Raw genomic sequence first — 23,050 nt, 5'->3', positions numbered from 1 at the left:
GGACATGGGGATTGCAGGATTTGGGTGGCAAAGACAAGCAAACCAAGAGGGGACAGGACCTAAACTCATCCCACTAATGTGAGTACTTCCAGGAAAAGGGCAGGAAGGTGCAGCTGCACAGCCCTAACATCAAACCAAGCTACAGCTGTCTCCAGAGTGATCCCCTCTGTGCCCTTGGATAAGATATTGCACATTAATGCCTGCAAATCTGATTATTCCAAGGCTCTTACTGTCCACATTCAACCAAACAAGCTCATCCAAACTAGGATAAAGAATTTGTGCTTCTTTCCCAGGAAAGTTTCCAAGATAGTAAAAAAAATCCTGTGAATTATTGAAGAATTTAGTGTCTCTGTTATTCCTAGAGCCTTTTGCTTAAGGAAAAACCAGAAGCCCACAACCCAAAGGCTGTGTAAGGAGCACCACACCAAACCTGCCAGCAGCGCTGGGACAAAGAGAGGCAGCAAAGGGGACGAGGGGTGCTGAGGGCTGGGGTTTATTGGCTATCCTTAGCAGCAAAACAGTGTTCTTAAGTACAGGGAGAAAATCAATATTCCTCTTTCAGTGGCAGTTTGACAAGGGAAGGGGCTGGGCTGCCTGCCTGCCCCAGTGCACACTCCAGCACAGGGGGGCTCTATGTGATGACGGTGGGCCCGGAGCGGCCGGTTCTTTCGTGGAGCTGGGAAAGTTTCAGTGCAATGGAAATGAGAGGTGCCAACATCACCTGCAGGGAGGAAAGAGAGGGCTCAGAACTGCAGAGCAGCACATGCAGCCCTTCCACACTGTACCCCTCAGCACCCAGATCAGCCCAGGACACTCAAAGCTCGGCTCTCCTGACCAAAGGCTGCTTTGGGCTCCCAACCTGAGCTCTGGGACCAGTGACAAGGATGCAGCGCTCAGAGAAAATCCCAAGCTCCAGTGGTGCTGCTGCCACCCTCCCTGTGCTGTATCCCAAACTCCACCTCAGCACAGGACATTTAAATCCTAACTTCCCCCCCCAGGTCTCAGAATGGGGGATTTTCAGGTTTTTTGTCAATTATGGCACAATGAATTAGGCACAAAGAGTGTTTGCTGGGGAATACAGAATCAGAGAATATCCTGAGTTGGAAGGATCTCTGAGGATCATGGAGTACAACTGCACAGACACTGCAACAATCCCACCCTGTCCCTGGGAGTGTTGTCAAAACACTCCTGGAGCTGTGGCTTGGGGCTGTGACCATTCCCTGGGGAGCCTGTTCAGTGTCCAACCATCTTCTGGGTGAAAACCTCTTTCCTGATATCCAGACTAAACCTAAATACAAGAGGAGGATCCTTTTCCTCCAGTGCTTACAAGAGCTCAGCAGCATTTGTAAATGATATTGCAGAACATTGCTGAACTCAGTACAGAACAGGGCAATCTCACCTTAGGTACAGCTGAGTCCTGTCATCCCACTGATTTTTTTTTAAAGCAGGCACAGGGCTAACACAGACAGGAAAACCGTGCTGTGGCAGAGGCAGCTGTGAGAGATTCGCAGGAATCCACACTGAGCTTTTTTTTTTTATACCAGGATGAAAGATACCAAACCTCTGGCTCCCAAAATTCCTGACACCTCCACACTGCTCCAAGCAAAGCAGGGCTAAGAAAGGGCTGAACTCTGGCAGCCAGCAGTGGCAGGACTGAGTTGCAGCACCCACCTGAGGGTCTTGGTTTATTTTCTGAGCATCCTTCTCGTAGCTGTCGATGTAGAGGCGCACGGTGGCCCCGGCGCTGCCGGTGCCGCTCAGCCGGAAGATGATGCGGGAGCCGTCGGAGAAGATGAGCCTCAAGCCCTGCTCGGGGACATGGGAGGGAAGAGCCTCTCAGCTCTGTGCTCATGGGTAGCCAAGGTGCTTGTCACTGCACCATCCCTCCTCTTCAGGGAGCCACAGAAGGCTCCTGTGCTCCTCTCCCCAAGGGATTAATGTCAGTCCTAGAACTTGAAACAAGAGCCAGGGGCTGCCTGCCAGACACAGCATTCCCAACCCCCCCTGCTCTTCATGGAAACAGGACACGGAGCAAACAGTCCCAGCTCAGCCCAGGCTGTGCCCACCTGGTTCCTGGAGATGCTGCCATCCACGGGGTCGCTGTACTCGAAGTTGTCAGCTTTCTCCACTGTGTAGACTTTGTCCCCGCTCGACAGCTGCTTCCCCACGAAGGAGCGGTCGAACATCACCGTCTCCAAATCCTTCATCATTTTGTTGGCAGCATCTGCATCCACCTCCTCATAGTCGTACCTGCAGCCAGCACCACATGCAGGGATTAGCTAGGGGAGGGTGCAATGAGTTGGGATGGTTTGAGATGCCCTTCTCAAGCTCTGTGGGTGTTCTCTGCTCCCACCCTGGAGGGGAGGACAGGCAGAAAAGGCACATAAAAGCACCAGACACACTGCTCAGAGGAGCTGTCCCTGGATCCCTGGAAGTGTCCAAGGCCAAGCTGGATGGAGTTTGGAGCAGCCTGGGATAGTGGAAGGTGTCCCTGCCATGGCAGAGGGTGGGACTGGATGGGCTTTAAGGTCCCTCCCAACCCAAACCAGTGTGGGATTCTATGAAAAGAGAAGAGGATCCATGTGCAGCCCTGCAGACACATCCACACAGATCCTTGGGATACAGCACAGCATCTCACAGGCATTTGGTGCCAGGAGATGAAAGCACAAAGTGCTGTCTCACACCGAGTATCACAGAGCGAGATCCAACTGCCTGCCAAGAATTTCCTCCACTTCTGCCCACAGCACCCCACCGGCTCCCTCATGGTGAACACCCTCAGTGCATCCCCACAGCAAACTGCAGCTGTGACTGCACCAGGAAAACATCCAGTGCCAGCTCTGATGTCCCTGCCTGGGTAGGAGAGGCAGCAGAGAGCGGCTGGAGCCCACTCCAGGATCCCAGACTCCGTGTTCCCACTGCCAGCGGGATTTGTGCCGCTCTGTTTGCCGCCTGACCCGCCTACCCCTGCACTCAGCGTGCTCTGCACACATACCTCGAGTGCTAAAAGGCTGCCTTTTTATCCTAGACTTTGGCATTTTTCCCCAGGTTTCCATGCCTCAGATGTGTGCTGGCTTTTTTCAGGGGGGGGAAGGAAAAAAAAAACAACAAAGGAAAGACAAGTTCTTTCACTTGGCGATTTGAGACAGGATTTTCATGTAGATCTTCCAAGCTGAAAGATTTCTGCCTAATGCTTTCACAGTGTTCCCACCTCTGCTTGTGTGCAGTCTGGTTCTTATTCCTTCCCTTGCCATCTTCCATGTCTACTGCAGCTTAAATTTCAGTATTTGGGGACTGGATAAGAACTCAACCAGGTAAGTAACAGCCACAGGGGTTGGCTCCCTCTCATCTCCATTCTATGAGATGCTGCTGTCACTGAAGATATATATCACAAATTAACTTGTGATGTGGGGTCTCAAGAATATTGATCCCATGGCAAAAATGACTCTTGAAGGAAAAAAATTCTCAATTAAAATAAAAAAAAAGGTGTTTTGCAGGTATAAAATGTCCAGACTTTGGTACCAGATTTATGTCTGGAGTAACAACCCAGAGCTGGACACTATGAAGGGTCATGGTGAATCATTTCATGGCACCCAGGAATGCTGCCAAGTGTTTTAAATTACTGCAGGACAAATAGCAATGGAATGACCCAGGAACAGCCCCTCAGTGACACCGCCATGCCATCAGGGCTCTGCTCTGGCCCAGGACAGGCAATGGGAGGTGTCAGGAGCACTTTCCCCACCTGGTGAAGAAGTTCCTGCCGTACTTCTGCCAGTGGTCCTTCATGATGTCCTCCACGCTCTGCTTGCGGGCGGCCAGGATGGAGAGCCAGGCCAGCACTGCCCACAGCCCGTCCTTCTCTCGGATGTGGTCGGAGCCTGAGGGCAGCAACAGCACAGACACAATTCCCACTCCTCTCACACCAGTCCCCACCTGGCCTCCTCACCCCCATCCCCTGGCAGCTGCATTGCTCACACTGCCAGAGCTCCATCCCTGCTGTATCCTTAAAGTGGGTCAGGATCTCATCTGCTCCAGCTCAGATAAAACACTTGGCATCTTTTAACACACACCCACCCATTGTTCACACATCCTTAACTCTGTTCCCAAGGAAGGAATGCACAGTAAAAAAGGCATCAAGTAAAAAACAAAACAAAAGGCAAATGCAAAGGAGCTGCTTGGGAAGGAGAACATAAACTCCTCAGCAGCTGTTGTGTCCTGTCTGCCAAGGAGCTCCCTGGGATCATCTCCTGGCCCAGCAGCAAGGGGAATGTCAGCCCTCCTGAGGAGCCAAACCCCAACAACCCCAAAATCACCCCAGAATGGGGAGAGGAGCAGCAGGGCAGGCAGCACCAGAGCTGGCAAGAGCAGGGCAGGGAGGGGCTCTACCCACCTGCAGAGACCAGGAGAGCCCCCAGCCTGCTCTCACTGGGGGCTGGAAAAGCCCCTCTCTTGGCTAAAGGAGGATTCACAGAACCTGGGTTAGGTTGGAAGGACCACAGTGGGGTATCTGGTCCAACCTCCCTGCTCAAGCAGGGCCATCTTTGGGCCCAGGATTGCATCCAGATTTTTGACTGTCTCCAGTGAAGGAGACTCCACACCTCTCTGGGCAATCCCATACAATAATGTGTTCCCATACATAAAATGTGTTCAGGTGGAATTTCCTGGGTCTCAGTTTGTCCCTGTTGCCTCTTGTTGTGGATTCCCCCAAGGCTGGCACTGCAAGGAGAGCAGGAAGCAGCCAGAGCCAGCCCAGCCTTGCTCTGGAAGCACAGTGGGATCACACAACACTGACCCCTTGGGAAACCCAAGGTGCTGGACCCTACACAGCCCCCAAATTAAATATGGCCCAGAACACACCCAGCCCACACTCGGTGCCTCTGCCATGCCAGTCCCACCCTGTGCCCCACAGATGCAAAGTTTTCTCCTTCCCACTCTGGAAAACCTCCAAACAGGTATTAAAGAAATCCCAGGAGCACTCCAGAGCTGCCATGCCACCCTCTGAAGGAGTGCCAGAGTGGGAATCCTCTGGGAAAGAGCTGGGGGCAGGGCAGGGGTTACGTGGTGCTTTGCACAAACCCCACTGTTGTGGATGTGGCCATAAATTATCCCCACGGTCCCTCACGGTGGAGAGAGCTGGGCAGAGGTGATGGAGGGGAATGCTAAATAAACACCAGTCCCATGTGATGTATCAACTTATTGCTGGAATAAAACACCCAAGGAAGCAAGCAGGAATTCTGTCATGTCGCATTACTCTAATTGTGCTGTGCTCCAGTCCCACTGCCTGACAGTTTGTTTCAATTTTTCCTGGGTCTTTTGGCTGCTCCTTCACCTCTCCCCCCTTCAACACTCCCATTCTGCCCAGCTCCAAACAACTCCTCATTAACTTCCTATCAACCTCCTCACCCCTTTTCATTCCTTTTTCCTTCCTAAGTGCCTTTGCCACATGGACAAACCCCTTTGTGTTGCAGGGGAGTCCAACACTCCTCAGCCCTTTCCCAATCTGGTCCCCCAAAGTGCTTCAGCTCCCACCACATGGATGTGCTGCTGCCTGGCCAAAATCCCAAACCTCTCTCTCAGCCCCTGCTGCCCCTGGAATCACTTTGATTTGGAAGGCAGTCCCTCACCTGCTGGGGATGGAGAGAAACTGAGCTTGTTGCTCATGCAAAGGTAGAGACAGTTTTGGGGAGCTGCTCCTTTGAGATCATCTCCCATCAGCAGCTCCAGGAATTCGATTTTATTTATCTCCTGAAGCAACCAGTGCTCTCTCATTAGCCAAGGTCCAGGATATAAACTCAGCACATGCTGAAATCACTCAGGGCAAAACTTCAGAATCTTTGTTTACTCATTATTTACTTCAAGATTTCTTTACAGAGATACCAGGTTCTCTGAAATTCACATTTCCTTCCAACCCACAGCCAAATCCCAGTCCTACATATCAGAGTAATATCTGACTGCAAAAATATTGCCCCTGGAGACTGCTCAGCCCCACAGCAACCTGCTCTTCCCTAGAGCTGTGATCCCATTTCCTCAGCCACAGGAAAGATGGGGTAATCCTTTCCTGCCAAGCTCTGCATTCCAGCTCCACAAAGTACTTCAGATATTTGGGGGTTTAAGGCACCCACACACAAGCTAAAAGGTTTTTCTGGGGTGGTGGAATGAAAACACACCAGGTTTGAGTGAGAAATTCCCTCAGGACCTTGTGCCTTGCATATCCCACCAGAGATCCTTAGAGAACAGGGAAAACATCATCTCTGGGAGAATTCAGACCAGATAAAACTCAGCCTTTGTGCAGGAATCTGGTGCTGACGCAGGGCCCTGCCTGCAGAGAAGGTTCCATTTCCACAGGCAGGACACAAAACCACAGGGGAGATGCCAGGGAGAACTCAGGGAATGCAGAGACCTCCTGGGAATCCTGGCTATCCTGAGCACCCTGACCTGGAGCAAATCCTGCTGCTGTCAACTTCCCTGCACACCCCCAGTAAACTCCTTGTGATGTTCACTTTGTTTCTCAGTGACTCAGTAACTCACTTAGACTGTTCAAAAGCAGAGTTAATTTAAACTTTATAAATCATACCTTGTGTTCAGAACAGGAAAACGAGGGCCCTATTAAGCTCAGAGATTTAATAGTGACCTGAAACCTTCCCTAATAAAACTCCGTGCTCCAACCCGTATTTCTTTCCAGAAATGAAAACACTGAGAAGGCTTTCCTGGCGACCAAGAGTTGAAAAATACATTTAGCATTGCATTTAATCCCCACAGACTCAGTGACCAGGCTACTAAAGAGGCCCCCAAACTTCCTGCCTATCTCCACGTGCCTTCCTGGAGAACCAGAGGAGAAGGAGCTCCTACCTCACAAAACCTTTATCACTGTGTTCATTTTCCACCCTAATTCCTCCAAGCCTGTTTTATATTTTAATATTTTACAAGTATTACCAACTGCAGATGAAAGAGAAATTCCAAGCCCTAAAGAATAAACACCATCATGGGTGATATTGGGAATGCTGACTTACCAGTCCCAAAACTTTCCTCTCCACACAGAGACAGTTTGTTTGCATCCATCAAGTTTCCAAAGAACTTCCAGCCCGTTGGAGTCTCGTACAAAGCAATCTTTGTAGCCTGGGCCACCCTGCCAAGGTAAGAAGGCCAAGTCACATCCCTGGATTGTCCCAGGGGAAATGGGATCTGCAGCTCTCCTGGGTGCCACTGCTTTGGTACAATCCCTCTGCTTCATCCCAGTGTGGTATCTGGGGGATGGGTGGGATGTGCATTTACAGAACAGATACAAACACACACCTCTTCAAAGCAATTTTAAGTTGCAGATCTCAAAGCATTTCACCAAGAAAAGCGTCACTATCAAATTTAAGGAAAAGAAGGGTGGGGAGAGTCATTTGTTTGGGCTTATCTGTAGGGACAAGAAAGAGCCAAGAGCTCAGCCCAGCTGTGCCACATCCCACCAGGCAGGGTTTAACCCATTAATCCTCTCTGCCGCCCTGGCACCGCCGCGCTCCCCACCGGACCGAACACACGGGGCAGATCCGGCTGAAATCCCGGGCAAGGGGCACCCCGGGCTGCCTGTGCTGTGCCCTGCCCAGGGCTGGTACCTGTCCAGGGCTCCACTGGTGGGCATGCTGCGGGCGAAGCCGCGCACGCCCGTCTGCTGGAAGTACGGGATGCTGAGGATGTTGGCGGCGATGACGGCCACCGAGTCGGAGGGGTTGACGAAGAAGCCGTGCTTGCCCAAAATCATGTTACGGTCCTGGGGGAGACAGCACAGATCAGCTCCCTGCTCAGCCCAGGGCCCAGCCCATTCCCAGAGATTTTCTGTAATAAACACAGAGCTTTGAAGAGGTTACACAGCAGCAGCTCCATAATGTTTCACCTCCCTGCTGATTTCTTTTTTTTTAAAGTTATTTAAATACAGTTTGGGCTTATTGACACAATATCCAACTATTTCTGTGGTGGCAAATGCAGCGAGTGGTTCACTTCACTCATGATTACAGGGGAGAGAAAAGGTGCACCTCAGTCCCCAGAGCTGGTTAGAGGGAAAGAAGGGGAATTCTGAGCAGCTCCTTTACCCCATCTCCATCAAAGGCAGCTCCAAAGTCATACTCTCCCGTCTTCATGGTCTGCACCAGGTCGGCAGCGTAGGTCAGGTTGGGGTCAGGGTGGTGGCCCCCAAAGTCCTCCAGGGGGGTGCAGTTCACAGCTGAATTTGCTGGGGCTCCCAACTCCTCACACAGGATCTTCTTCACATAAGGGCCCACAACTGTCTCGGTAAAAGAGGAAGGAGTTGGCCCAGCCACGGCTCCACCCACCCCAGGCTGTTCACCCTGGGTCACTTCAAGGCTTTTGTGGTTTAGGAGCACCCATCAAAATCCACCCCATCCCTGCAAGTGTCCCAGGCCAAGCTGGAAAGGTGTCCCTGTTGGAACTGGATGAGCTTTAAGGTCCCTCCCAACCCAAACCATTCCAGGATTTCATGAAACATTTCACAGAATCCTGCAATGGTTTGGGTTGGAAGGGATGTTAAAGATCAGCTCGTTCCAACCCCCAAAACACAACACTTGACAAAAGAAAATAACACAAGACAGAAAAAGTGAAAAGAAAAATCCAGTATGCTACAAACCAAACCTCAAACTTGCAATATTAATTCCAGAGAAAATCTTCCTGTCTGAATTAGGTGACAAATCCCCAAGGACCCCTGACCCCTCAGTGCCCCGAGCCCAGCCCTTTTTACCCCCGTGCATGGCATCGATGCGAATCTTGAGCTGGTTCTTCCCTGACAGCAGCTCCTTCAAGGCATTGAAATCAAAGATACTCCTCAGCATGTTGGCATAGGCTTCCACAGAGTCCACAATTTCCACTGGAAAAGGAGACAGGGATCAGCCCTCACAGCCTGGAATTGTGATAACCAAGTCCTGCTTGGCTCCTCAGAGCCAAGGGCCAGGGCTCAGCACAAAGCCCTTGAACACCCCAGAGAATCAGAACAGGGACAGGAATAATGGGGCTAAATTAGGAATTAAATTACACTCACTGCTCATCAGGTCACAAGTGGACCAACAAAATCCTTAAGGCAAACTCTGTTCCCAGATAAGGCTCCCTGGACTTCCTTCAAGAGTGCTCAGTCCCACTTCAATTACATTTTAAAATATGTATATAAAATCAGATCTTTAATTTCCACCAAAGTCAATGGGAAGTGTGAACTTAATAGTTCAAAAAGTTGTATCTTTGCAGCCAACATAAAAACAAAATACAGCATAAAAATCCCACTATGAAGAAATGGAGACTGAGGGGAATACCAACTTTTATCATCTTTTAACTTATTTCTTTGTTAATTACAAGCAGCAGGAGGTGGTAAAAAACAATATTTGCAGTATTTTTAAGAAGTCTTTTTAAATTTATTTTCATATTTCACTATTGACTGACCAAAGTCACATGTGAAATGTAACAGCTTTCCCACCCACAGGGACAACTTTTATATGTGAAACCATAAAAAAAAAAATCATTTGAAAGATTAAACTCTGTAGTTTTTAATTAGGAAAATGCACTTTAACTGCATTTTTCTGTTTTCAAGTATATGTTTGCCTTGCAGAAAAAGCAACTTTTGATTTTAGGGAAGTTTGATGGATCAAGATTTTGCTCCCAAAGTAGAAACTTCTATAGGACAGAAAATTATATAAATCAAAAATCAACAAATAAACAAATGCCAGGAGCAATGTCCTCACTGGGATCATGCAACAGATGAGAGGGAGAGGTCAGAATGGCCACAGAAACACCACAATCCCTCACCCTTGCCAAGAGGAAGAATGTTAATTTACCTGTAAATGGCTTAAATTTGTTCTCCAAGTCAAACTGCTGCTTCCCAATGGTGCCCAAATTCACCTGGAGATCTGGGCAGATTGCATATTCCTCAATTTTCTTGCTGATTTGGAAAATTTTATCCGTGATGGCTTCAGGAGCAGGACCTGCAAAATGAAATGGGCAAGGGGAAGATGTTAAAGAATCCAAGTGCAAGAGGAGTGAACTTCAGGAATACAGCAAAGACCTGGGCTGGGAATACCCTCCTGGGAGGGAGCAGGGGGAGAGGAGCATCACTTGCTCCATCAGGGAAACCACTGCTCAGGGCACTGATTGCTGGGATACGAACAGAAATTTGGATTCTGGGGTGGGCACAAGAAATAAACCACAATAACAGTGATTCAAATGAAGCAGGAAGTGCCCTGACCTCCGTTGGCGATGTTGAATTTGATGCCGAAGTCGCCGCTGGGCCCGCCGGGGTTGTGGCTGGCGGTCAGGATGATGCCCCCGATGGCTTTGATCTTGCGGATGATGCAGGACACGGCCGGCGTGGACAGGATCCCGTTCTGCCCGATCACCAAGCGCCCGATCTGAGAGGGCAGGAGCAGAGCAAAGCTGTGTGAGGCCAGATCCCAAACCCAGCCCAAACCCCAAACTTCACTGGCAGGTGAAGCACAGCCCTGCTCCTGCCAAAGCTCGCCACGGTGCGACCCCGTTCCTGGAGCATTGCACGTGGATGTACTGAAGGGCTGAGCTCTCCAGGCATTAAACACCACAAAAAAACAGCATTCCCTCTGGCTGTGGCCTCCAAATTCACCTTCAAAACACACAGTGGGACAGAGAGAAGCCAAAAGAACACAAATAGGAACATCCTGGGAGCAGCTGCAGGTTCCTGCTGGCAGCAGGCAGCACGCCTCCTTCCCATCAGCTCGGGGGTATCACTGAGATGGGATCCAGAGCAATGTGCTGAGCAATACACCAGCATCAGAATCCAGGCAATAAACCAGGAGGTGGATAATTCCCTGCAAGAGCACACTCCTTCCCACAGCCCCCAGATGAGGTGACAGCATTTAAAACCACACCAGGCTCCTCCCAGGGGTCAGACCCAGAACAGACTGGGAAAAGAGGAGGGGTTTCATTCAATCTGAAGCAGGAATCAAGAGGAACATTCCCAAGGCATGGTGGGTGCTGAGCCAAGGGCACAGGATGGCTGTAATTCCTGTCCCCTGGCACTGCCAGGTGCTAAGCCCCAGCCTCGCTGCCCATCAGTTATTGCATGGTCTAGCTGTCACAGCCCAGCTGCTGGCAGAGCTGCACCTCTAGCAAATAACAGCAGAAATGTGAAAAAAACACTTTAAAAACCCAAAGTGAGAGCCCTGCCTCCAGCTGCCCACTCCAACATGAGCCCTGACTGCACCCACACACTGACCACTCATTTATTGCACCTCATGTTTCACTTGAAGCAGCCCAGTCTCCACAGGGTTTGCTTTTTCCCCTTTCTCAGAAACACCTTGTCCTGTGCTTTATTCCAGCCTCCAAACCCTGCTCCTTCAGTTTCCCTGAGAACTCATGGGACCTCCAGGAAGCTCCTCTTCAAAACTTCCCCTCCAGCTCCCCAGTTTCCCTCTGAGTCACGTTCTGCAGCACCCTTGTGCATCAATACATCAGGAATGCTGCAGAGGAAGGGCAAACAAGGGATTTTCCCTGCCAAAGCAGGCAGCAGCTGCAGGAAACCTGGATGAGCACATCAAATCCCCTGTCCTCGCCCTCCCTGCACACCTGAACTGCAGCTTTTCCCCACAGCAAGGAAGGAGAGGAAGAAACACTCATCTCCATGTGAGCTGCTCTGTGATTTGGGTCCTCCTTGGCTTCCAGAGGTTTTCAGCTGCCACTCCCCACCCATCCAATGCTAAATCCTTTGTGGTAACCACTGGGGAAGGTTGCTCAGTGTAACAATGTGCTGAACGATTTACACTTAATCCTTTTTGAGTCTGGAATTTCTTATGAGGAAAACCTCAGCTTGCAATGATGGAGAAACACCTTTCATGGAATCCTCAAAGCAGACCCTCTTTGTGCAGCAAATTTGGCTGACAGCACTTCAGAACCATCCAGACAATAATTCCGCCCTGGTTTTATTGACAGTCCCATTAGGATGCACACAAGGACCTCCTGCAGCCCCTCCTCCCCCCAGGAACACTGGGAACAGCTTTTCCAGGCCATGGAAGTTGGTGGCTGCAGCTGCCCAAGCCACCAATCTCACATCCAGAGCACCACAAGCACAACACTGACAGGCACCAGCCAGACTGAGGAGAAAAATCCACAGAAAATACCCAAACCACCCCCTAAGTCCCATTTAGGCAGACCTGGGCCCAGTGCTGGAGAGAAAATTCTGAGCTGGTGAAGATGAGCCTGATCTGCCCCTCACCAGCAGATCTCTCCTGCTGTCAGGCACTCCAAGCCTGGCTCTGTGCACATTTTCCACCTCTTCTGCTCAGCCCATACACTGATTTTGAAGGAAGACATTAATTTGCAATGCCTGAAGGTTTTTTTCCCCACAAGATGGAAAACAGGCCAATTTTAAAATTAAATAAATAAAATTATCTCCTCCTATTTTTTTCCTATTGATTACAATGTCCTAGTCAGGCTTTTTGTCAAATTCCTAAAATCTGTTTGCTCTGCAAAGTTTGCTCTGCACCAAGAGATCCAGGACAGACAGCAGAACCTTCTTAAAAAGCAGAAGGAAGCAAAGACAAACCACAATCTACCACAAACACACAAGCTTCTTGCTCTACTTCCAAAACACAGAATTCCAGCACAACTGAGCTCCCTATAAAGGCTATCACTCACTTGCTGACTCTCATATCAATTTTCAAAAGCTCCCTGAGCATTTATCCCACAACTTACACCTGGTGAGAAAGGAAAAACATGGTTGTTTCTTTTCCTTTGCCACTCTGGTGGCTCTCCCTGTTACTTCATTTCTGAACAGTGTCAGGGGTTTATATTCTGATAGAAAGACTGAAAAATCCACAGGTGCCAACAGCTTGGGGCATGTCAAAGCACAAAACAAGAACACACAAACCCCAGGCAGAATTTATTTTCCTTTCTCCCCGTGTATTCTCTACCCAACTGCAACACTTTGAGTGAAAAACCAGTAATTTCTGTTCTCCCCAACTGATCTGCCATTGAAAGCATTGACAAATTCACTATTAGCAGTTGATTCAAGCCTTTGGGGAAATTAAATCTCACAGTGCCTAATTTCTGATGGATTTCTGCATTTCTCAGCCACTCCCCACAGGAATTCAGCCGTTTAACATTTACCAACCCCGTTGGCAGCAGCCATTTGGACAATCAGTTCCACTGCAGACTTATTGAGGTACCTCCCATCACCTCCAACCACCAGAGAGGCTCCTTGGCGATCTCTTAGGTCTATGGAAAAAAATATACTCTGGATAAAATTCTGCAAATAGTTCAGCTTGGATTCAAAGTAGAAGGTCTTCCTCCGTAAGCCGCTGGTTCCCGGTTTCTGGTCACTGTAAGGAGCTGTTGGCACCGTCAGCAGAGGCAGGGGAGCGTCTTCCATGTCCTTTTTTCACATAGATGCATTTAAAAAGTCAAATATGCCAAAATTAACCCCCAACCTTGACACAGCAATGGCCCACCTATGAGGCAGGAGTTGAACACCCAAAAATAGCTCCTTGCACCTTCCGTAACTGAAGCCGTGTCCTCGCACTTGCGGTGGGGGATCACTGTCAGGGAGAACGCACAATTCCACGCCGCCGTCCCTCACTGCGAGGCTGGCAAAGGATTCCTGTCCTCTCTGTCACCTCCTGGTTGCCACAGGCACGGCTCCCAGCCATGCCATGGAGCCCAGCGGTGTCAATCCCTGTGGATCTTCCTGGGGCAGGGAGGTGGGAGCAGCCCAGCCCCGCTCGGATGCACCGCTCTGGTGTTTTCCCAGATCTGCAGGGCAGTGCCAGGCCCGGCCGCACGCTGGGGCTCCGGAGGCAAACTTCCAGCAGGATCCTGCTGGAGCTATTTTGCAAAGTCTGGTGAGTTAAAGGTCACTCTTAAAATGGAAGGGAACAGATCCGTTACCTCCCGTTTGCTCATGCGACTCCTGCCCTGACAACCTGACTTCCCACGGCTGCCTCAAACACAGGCAGAATTTCCAGCAGGAACAACCTCGTGAGCCTCAAGTGAACACCCCCAGCAAGCCTCACGCAGATTAAAACCACAAAAAGCTCTCAAATGCTTGGGAAAACTGCATCCCTTAATGCTGTTCCTTGTGGGGCAGCATAAACACAGAACAGACTCGGATATCAAGAAACTGCTGTGAAACTTCATCTTTCCAGGCATGGGAAAGGTAAATGAAGGGAAAGTTGTGGACTCCCCACCCCTGGAAGTGTCAAAAGCCAGGTAGGATGGGGCTTGGAGCAGCCTGGGATGGTGGGAGGTGTCCCTGACCACCATGGCAGAGGATGGAATGGGATGGGCTTTAGGGTGCCTTCCCACCCAAACCATTCCATGATTCTAAAATCAGCCTTTCCTCCAAGCCTCTTTAGCAACACTCAGAGTCCTCTGCCTGAGCTGCTGGAAGCAATTTCTAGATATTACTGGGGCAATTAAGGAACAGACACTTGGTAATGTCTGTGTTTGTCCCACTGTTAAAATCAGGGAAAAGATGTGTACACACAGCTGAATTGTGACAGGTCTGAAGGTGCTCAGGGATTCTCCTGTGGTGCTGATTCTGTCATTGTTCCAGTAATTGATACATTTTCTTCCAAAGAAGATCACAGAACCATAAAGGTTGGAAAAGTCCTCTGAGATAATCCAGATAAACCCCTAACCCTGCCAAGGCCACCACTGACCATGTCCCCAAGGTCCTGATTTATCCATCAGCACATTAAAATGGACTTGGATAATTTGTGTGAACCAACACATCTTTTACCCCAACAGTGAGACAGCAAACCCGGGTTGTGTTTTATCCACCCACACTATTCCAGCATCTCGAAGCTCTCTTGATTCCCATGCAAAGGCCCAGGTTTCCCTCTAGTGGCACAGAACCCAAAATCCAGCTCCCAAAATTACACCTGGCAGGAAAAGGCCTAAGCAAGCTCTTTCCCTTCTTGCTGCCCTGGGAAATGCCATGGCCTTAAGTGACAGAAGGAGGGCACAGGACACCCACCAGCTCCTGAGGCCTCACACGGGATGCACTTGGATTTACTGACAGGGAAAACCTGTGGAGGGTTGGGATTTGTGTGTAATGCAGTGCATGTGGAGTAGACAGAAGAATCAAACTCAGTTAAGCAGGGGAGGAGGTCATTCATGTTTATGTACACAAAGTGAAGCACATTTGATTTAATGAAATACAAAATAATGAATAAAAGGCACAGGGACAAGGACAGCCACAGCAGCCCCACTCTTGGGGTGCTCACCTGCTCCCAGGGCTTCCCTGTAACACTGTTTGGGACAAACTAAATCACCAGTAACTGGTCAGGGGTTGGGGATCATACGGCTGCCAGAGGATTCAGAGGTGCAAAATGTCACCAAAGGTGGGTGCTGAGCACCTTTGCACTGGGGCAGGGACTGGGGAAAGGTCATTTGATCCGTGATCTGGGAGGATTTGCTGATCATTACAAATCACTCAGGTCATCTGCTCCCTCCCCACAACTGGATAAAGACACCCAGATCTCCTCCTGGAAGTTGATCTAACTTGTTCTTGGAATCTTTTTCTCCAGGTAAGCCCTGCCAGTGCATAATTTGCCTTGCAGCTGGAAGCGTTTCTCTACAATCTGTTGGATATCTCCCTTTCTGGCACAGCAAACAAAGATATCATAATCCTCCTCCTGGTAACTCCTCACTAAAAAATCCAAGCTTCCTTTTCCAGCTCTGCAGGAATTTTTGACAGCAAGCAGTTGGTGACAGGCATCTCCTTCTGCTCCTTTTCTGTGCTGGGTCAAGAAGACACTCAGCCTGAAATACTGGGCAACAAATGGAGTAAAAACACTTCAGACTTCATCTGTGACTCTTCTCTAAGGCAGAATCCCATTTCCCAAACTCCTGCCCCCAGGAAAGCTCCAGTGCCGGTGCTGTCCCTGCACATTGGCCATAAGAGGGTGCCAAGAGCCCTGGAAAGCCCCTCTGAGCAGCTGCCAAAATCCAGCACTTTCTGCCGAGGATGACTCTGGTGCAGGCAGCCACTGCTGGGAGTGGCATTTGGTAATGCCAGCACAAATGGAGCCCAGGAAAAATAAATAAGACTGCAAGTGTGTTATTGCTCATTCATGGAGTGCTGCTCCCACTGCAAAACGCTTTGTTTCTATTAAAAATCAATTAAAAATCTGAGTTTGGAAGTTGCTGTGGAGATTCCAGAGGGAAAGAAAGATATTTGGCACCATCTCAACAGCAGAAGTGAACTCACATATGAATCACTCCAGAACTGAGAGACTGTTCTGTTCCTGCCACAGCTGAAAAGAAAAGTTGGGTGGCAGAGACAGGAGCTGGGAATGAATCCCCATCTCCAGGTTTGTCCCACTGACAGGGGCTGAGCCTTCCTTTCCAGGGAAGCACACACCAGCCACCAGGATTGTGAAACTTTCTGTTCAAAGGTCAGCCCCTCAAAGCACACCCAAATCTGTATTTTATCTCATTTTATCTCTGTGGTCCTGCCCCTGCACCAGGGAAAAGGGGAGGGATTCCAGCAGGATTTCCTCAATGCTCCAGGATTTCTGGCTCCAGCCTGCTGAGATAGAGCCCCTGGCCCTGGGTGCTCTTGAAAATCTTCACCTGAACCCAAAAAACACCTTCCATTATCCCAGGTGCCTCCAAACTCTGTCCAGCCTGGCCTTGGACACTTCCAGGGATCCAAGTACAGGCGCAGCTTCCCTAGAAAACCTGTGCCAGGGCCTCAGCACCCTCACAGGGAGGAATTTCTTCCCCACAGAATGACTCCAGCCATTCCTGCTGGAATCTCCCACACCAGATCCTCTCTGAGGCCTGGTGCCCCAGCTCAGGACTTGTGCTCCTGGTTGAGGCTTCATTTCCTGATTTTTGCTTACAACAAACTTATTTTAAAATCGAGAAACAATGTTTTTCTGGATAACTGAATGATCCTGCCAACTCTGTTTGTCCTCTGCCCATCACATCTGCTGTTTATTTTGTTACTCTGCAATTTGTATTATGAATATGTATTGTAAGTGTACACGTTTCACTTCTATTATTTCTGAATTCCTTGAACTTCTTACTGATATCAAAGCTATCTCTTGTTTATTTCTAAAATACGTATCAGCTCCTCATCTGAAGCATTGATCAATATTTTGGCCAGCTCAGGATCATGACAGGATGCATTTCTCAATCCTGGTGAGCTCAAATCATGGATAGCAGCTCTCCAGCCCAGCTCCCTATCCCAAACTTTGCCCTGAGAAAGGGAAGGCATTTCTGCCCTGCCAGCCCCATCTGAGGTGTCTGCTCATGCAGAGTCATTGTCCCAGGAGATTACAGCTAAATCCCTGCTAGGATGAATTTCAACTCTGCCTGCTGGATTTGCAGAGATTAACTGCAAAGCACCTTAGCTCTTGCTCTGAGCTGGAGTTTCATGAGTGCAGAGTTTAAAATTCCAAAGGGGCACTGAAATTGGACAACCTGACCGCTTAATCACCTTCCACTGTAAACTGACATAAGCCAATTAACTTTACAGGCAAAAAGAGTCTAAGCTGGTGTAAAAAGAGCCTGTGAGAGCTGCTGTCTTCTAAAACCCACATCATCTGCAGCCAGGAAATATCTACAAGTGGTATTTATTTCCTCACTTTAGATATCACATCTCAATTTCCCCTTCTGCCTCTGGGAAAAATAGTACCATAAGAAAGTCAGAAACTGAGGTTTTTCCTACTGGCCTGGAGGATCCAGCATCACCACATCTAACCCTGGTACACGGGGGTTGCTTTTTGGAAGAACTTTCTTTATGAGCACTTGATTTTGATGATTTTAATCCCAGGAGCTTTCACTCAAAGGGAAGATCTCAGTGGGAACTGGTCTGGGAGCTGTAGCAGAAGAGCACAAAGAAAAAGGGAGCTACCAAAGGAGAGCAGTGACAAATAAATGTGAGAAGTTTGAACATTTGCTTTCCCTGGGTAACTGAGGGGGGAGAAAGGTTAAAGCAGCCAAGGCAGGAACCCAAACTTCCTGGGGGAGAGAGCAGCATTTCTAATAAAAGCCCTGTTGGTCCTGCAGCTATAAAACAAAAGCAGGCACTATTTAACATGCAAGGCACAGCCTGGCACTCAAAACACCTTCCAGCAACGTGCCTGAGTGTGGCAACTTTGCAGCACTTGGAAAAGTGCTCAGTTAGGAAGGAACCAAGGGCACAGTAAATCTGGGAAACAGCAGGTGACAATGTCACTGGATCAGCCTGGTGCTGGTTCTATGATCGCACCTGGATTTACAGTTTCTGACATTTTTGACATAAAATTATTGCACAGCCACAATTCTGCTGATCAGAGATGCTCCAACAGGACCTGTGAAGATCTGATTTGTGTAATTAAAGAGTCAGACTCACCATGTGGGAATAATATCAGGGAAAGCTGGCATACAGACCAAAACAAAGCTGGTAGGTTACACTGGATGCCAGCTAGGAATGGCAAACAATCTTCATTTCAGTTTACTTACAGAAATGCAAACTTTAAAATTAGATAAACACCCCTTAATCTCATAACTGCAAACTGAGTAGCTGCTACTTAAAAATAAACACTGAGTTCCATATTAACCACTCCAGGTGGAGACAAAATTCAAGCTAATTTTAGCATCCTTTCCTTTTACGCTGTAAAACTACAGATTGTGGTCCTCAGGTCTGTCCTGTGCCTGGAGAGCACCATTCAACCTGATCTTAACACCACGTGATTTTAAAGCATTTATCAACCACCTCTTAATCCTCAGGACCAGAAATGCACTTTTCCAGCAGTTTTCTTAGTATTACTCAGCTTTTCTCAGCATGAGGCCACAGTTTCCCCCCAGACCTGGCTGCTGGAATCAGATGTTTGAATCCCAGCACCTGGACAAACCCACAGTTGCAAGAACATTTTCATGTGCTGGTTCCTGTTCTGCAGGGCACTTTCTTACCATGAATGGAGCTGTCCATCCTTTTCTTTGAAGGGCAGGGAAATTCCAGTCATTTCATATTCACTATGAGGAAAGAGGATTCTCAGAGACTTTTACTTAACTACACTGTGGTAACCACCAGGGAACTGATCTTTGCAATTACAGAGAAACCCCACAAACCAAGCATCCCTCAAGCACTCCAAAACAAGGCAAACACATCAAAATTTATTTAAAACCAGTGTTTTGCATCTGCTAAAGAAACCCTCTGGCTTTAGTCACCTCATTTCTCGGGACCAGAGAGTTTTTCTACTGTTGAGTTTGGCAATGCAGTTTCTGCACTGACTTATTGAGGCCAGAGCTGCTAAAATGTAGCAAATATCTGTAATCAAGTTTCCAGTGGCTCTGCCCTGCTGTACCTCTGGTTACTTATCCAGGCTTTACCTGCTGCTCATTTATTAACCCATATATTCTTCCACAAGTTTCCTTCCTCCACCTCCCGTGTTTCCTGCCTTTTCCCAACATTTTCTGACTTTAGAGCCAGTTCTGTCCCAGCACTTGGAATTCACGTGGGTAAAACGCTCCGAGGCAAATTCCTGCTGGCAAGGGCAGCCCTTGGGACCCGCTGCTGCAGCTCTGGCAGCGAGCTCAGCCCTGAATGTACGTGAGTGACTGCACGGTCCAGGGGAGAATCCGAGACATTCCCGGCCTTCCACGCTTCCCAAAACACCTCATCAGACCCCAGCACGGCTCTACCCCAGGCCTCTGCTTCTGGGACGGAGCTGAAGTGTAAATGGTGGAGAAGTCGGTGCCTGGAATGCTGCCACATCCCACCAGGCCCCGGGTGCACATCCAAAAACCTGCACAAACTCACACTTCATCCCAGGGAACAAGTTTGCCACTCTGCTTATTCACAGTGATCCACAGGGATCCTGTCTGTGTGTGCACTCGGGCAGGAATGCTGCATATTCCAGCTCCAACCCCCTCCCAGAACACATGAATAAATCGGTGCCTGCTGCTTTTCCATCAGGGAAGGAAGGCTGCCCTATCCATCACTTCCAGAGGTGCACATAGCATCCAGGGATGCTGGGCTATGGAATCACAAAAGTCAAATTTCTATATGGCTTAAAAATAATCCAAACCAGTTATTTCCTTCTTTGTGCCCTAAAAAGGCAGCAATCCCAAATTATTATTTTTTTTTTCCTACGAAGTCAGATATTTACAGGCATTGGGGCACCTGGGAATTTGAAATAAGTAACTCTGAGGTTCTACCCTAAGCACCAGCACCCTCAGCCCCTCTCTCCTTTGCGGCCCATGAGGAAGAATATTTGATGCTGGTGTTGGTGTCCCAGGAGAAGGGGATAGTTTTCCTTTGGAAAAGAGTAAACGTAGGGGAAATCCTCCCATTACAAACATTCCCTGCTGGGATTCCCTTGGGCCACCGAGTGACAGGAGCAGGACAAACCCACGGAGGAATCCCCCAGCAGCGAGATGCATTCCAGTGCTGTGGAAGGGAACGCTGCTCCCTCCCAACACCTCACCGGTGTTTCAGCTGGAAAACCCAACGCCAGCCAGAAGGAAGAAGAAGGAATTAGAGCCAAGTCGTGTTTGCTTCCATACCTCCACCCCGGCCAATATCCTCCCTCTCCAGCAGGCAGGGAGAGGCTGCCGGGGGTGTTTTCTGCCTGGACCCGAGCTGTCCCACGCCAGCTCATCTGCCACTCACCGCCTTCCTTCCACGCCGCGGACACGCCGAGCGCCAGCGATTTCCGCCGCGGCGGGCGGGGAGATCATCCCGGAGCGCTCGCTGCTTACCCCGTTGGCGGCGGCGATGCGGACGATGAGCTGGATGGCGTCTCTCATGTAGAAACGGCCGTCGCCCCCCACCACGAGCGTGGCGTCCTGGCGCTCCGCGGGCGGCACGGTGGCCAGAATGCTCTGAATGAAATTCTCCGTGTAGTTGGCATTGCTCTGGAACACCGTCACCCTCTTGCGCAGCCCGCTGGTGCCCGGCTTCTGGTCGCCGTAGGGCTTGGTCTTCACGGTGACGATCTGCACCATGGCCGGCGCCGGGCGAGTTCCGGGAGCCGGGGGGGGAACCCGGACCGCGGCCGCCCCGGCCCCGCCACAGCCACCGCCCCGCGACCGCCCCTTAAAGGCACCGCCCGCCGGGCACGCAGCAGCCCACCGGCCACAGCATCTGTGTGCTGCCCTGTCCTCTCCTGTTCTGTCCACTCCACTCCTGTCCTGTTTCCTCTCCTGTCCTGTTTCCTCTCCTGTCCTGTCTCCTGTCCTGTCCTGTCCTCTCCTGTCCTCGCTGCCCCCTGTCACAGCCCCGTGTCCTGGTGCTCTGCTCGATCCAAGTCAGTCTCATGGAATTACGGAAAGGTTTAGGTTTAGGAAAGCTTTAAGGTTTTCAAGTCCAGCTGTTCCCCAATGCCACCGCTTAACCAATGTCACTCAGTGCCACATCCACGTGGATTTTAAATCCATGCAGGAATGGGGACTCCATCACTGCCCTGGGCAGCTGTGCCAGGACCAGACACTTTCCATCGAGAAATTTTCCCAATATCCAATCTAAACCTCCCTTGGCACAACTCGAAGCCCTTTTTCCTCCTGCTGTTCCCTGGAAGCAGAACCTGATGCCCCCAGCTATCCCCTCCTGTCAGGGAGTTGTGCAGAGCCACAAGGTCCCCCCTGAGCCTCCTTTGCTCCAGGTGAGCCCCCCCAGCTGTGCCAGGTGCTCCAGACCCTGCCTGGCCCTGTGGCCACTAGCAGGATGTCCCCACAGCCCTTACAGACCAGCCCTGGCCTCAAGTGAGCACCCCACAGGAGCAGGAGCCCCCCAGTGCCCCAGCAAAGCCTTGAAGAAGATGGATTTTGTTACAGCTTTAGTTCTCAAAAGAAAGGTAACATTCCAGAAATTTAAATTACCTGTTAAAGGGATTTTTTTTTCTCCTAAATATCTTCCCTCCAAGAAAATAAGCTGGTGCCTGTGTTCAACCTTAAAAGAGAAGCTGGAATTTTTCTGTCTTGGTGGTACCTGGATTTGGAGCAAACTGAAAAAGACTCTGCAGATATAACCAAGATCTCCAACCTCACCTCATCCAGAGCAGGAAAGGTAGAACCTGCCATGGAGAGTTTGCATATGTCCTCACTTACAAAAATTAGATAATTAAACCCTTCCTAGCAGTAGGAGGATCAGAAAATAAATGAGGTTCCCTGTGTAGTGCTGTGCCATGTTTTTTACCTGCAGCAAACCCAACTCTTTCCACGTGCAGTGATTTCTCAGCTAAGCCCTTCTTTCAGCTTCAACCATTCCTTTCCTAAAATGCAGAGAGGGTTGCATATGAATTCCTGCCACATCTAAAAAGGCTGATTTTACAAACAAAAGAAATGTAAATAATGGACTGCTCATTCTATAGTGTCTATTCCACACAGTGTCTCATTATTTCCCAACTCCTTTTTAGACAAGGAGCTGGGAATTTCTGCTTTACCCACACCTTGCCTGAGGCAGCATTTGGAGAGCTCAGTCAGAACTAAAAATCACCAAATATTTTTGGGGCCTCAACTTCTTTCAGGCAATTCTGAAAATGGAAACGATACCTGTGGTACTTGCTAAGGAAAAACCATGGAAAACTCAAAGTTCACCAGGAATCCTGCCTGAGTGTGTAAATCAGAGCCCAGCTCTCATTTTGTCACTGACATTTACTTGCCCAGTATAAGATTACAGCAGAGTAACAGCAGAGAGCAGCAGTTGGGGCAGATAAAAATAACTTTGCAACACTACTTGCTGCCCTCACACATGAGGTCACGTACATTTAATGGCTATTTTAAACTCAAACACTTTTTTAAGCATCCAGTGGTCAGGGTCATAATTTTTTTTTTTTTTCCACATTAACAGGTATTTAGAGGGATCAGAAAAATATAATAAGCTGAATGTTCTTAGTACCTCAAAGCTGGTTTTCACTGCTGTTGCAGCCTAAACTTGGTGCACTTCAGTCATCTTATTTCAGCTGCCCTGAGAATAATTAAGTGCTGTTAACAGTCAAGAGCCCAAGACAAACCTTCATTTTTCTCAAATGATGTTATTTCCTTATTGCATATGGAAAGGCAGGCTATATTTTATATAAAAAGAGTATAAAATAAGGCAGAAATTACAGAA

The 23,050-nt window shown here is 49.2% G+C and overlaps 1 protein-coding gene across 5 annotated transcripts; it reads right to left on the bottom strand.

Moving 5' to 3' along the window:
• Positions 1-477: 477 nt before the first annotated feature.
• Positions 478-22,906, bottom strand: PGM1 (phosphoglucomutase 1). Of its 5 annotated transcripts, XM_086841584.1 has the most exons (14): positions 22,838-22,906; positions 22,136-22,211; positions 21,820-21,928; positions 20,701-21,254; positions 10,223-10,385; positions 9,816-9,962; positions 8,735-8,860; positions 8,073-8,263; positions 7,599-7,753; positions 7,008-7,123; positions 3,740-3,875; positions 2,067-2,250; positions 1,672-1,806; positions 478-721 (listed from the first exon to the last, which is right to left on the bottom strand). In XM_086841584.1, the coding sequence occupies exons 4-14, from the start codon at positions 20,944-20,946 to the stop codon at positions 632-634; spliced, it is 1,689 nt and encodes a 562-aa protein (XP_086697710.1). In that variant the 5' UTR covers positions 20,947-21,254; positions 21,820-21,928; positions 22,136-22,211; positions 22,838-22,906; the 3' UTR covers positions 478-631. The 5 variants fall into 5 exon arrangements, with proteins under 5 accessions (XP_086697710.1, XP_023788068.2, XP_086697709.1 ...); XM_023932300.2 differs by having other exon boundaries at positions 20,701-22,211; XM_086841583.1 differs by lacking the exons at positions 20,701-21,254; positions 21,820-21,928; positions 22,136-22,211; positions 22,838-22,906 and adding exons at positions 13,118-13,378; positions 13,497-17,626.
• Between the last annotated feature and the right edge of the window lie 144 nt (positions 22,907-23,050).

Source organism: Cyanistes caeruleus, chromosome 9 (assembly GCF_971803275.1).
Source record: "Cyanistes caeruleus chromosome 9, bCyaCae1.hap1.1, whole genome shotgun sequence".
NCBI lineage: Eukaryota > Metazoa > Chordata > Aves > Passeriformes > Paridae > Cyanistes > Cyanistes caeruleus.
The sequence above is the reverse complement of the archived record's forward strand: the minus strand, read 5'-3'. Positions and strand labels throughout refer to the sequence as shown.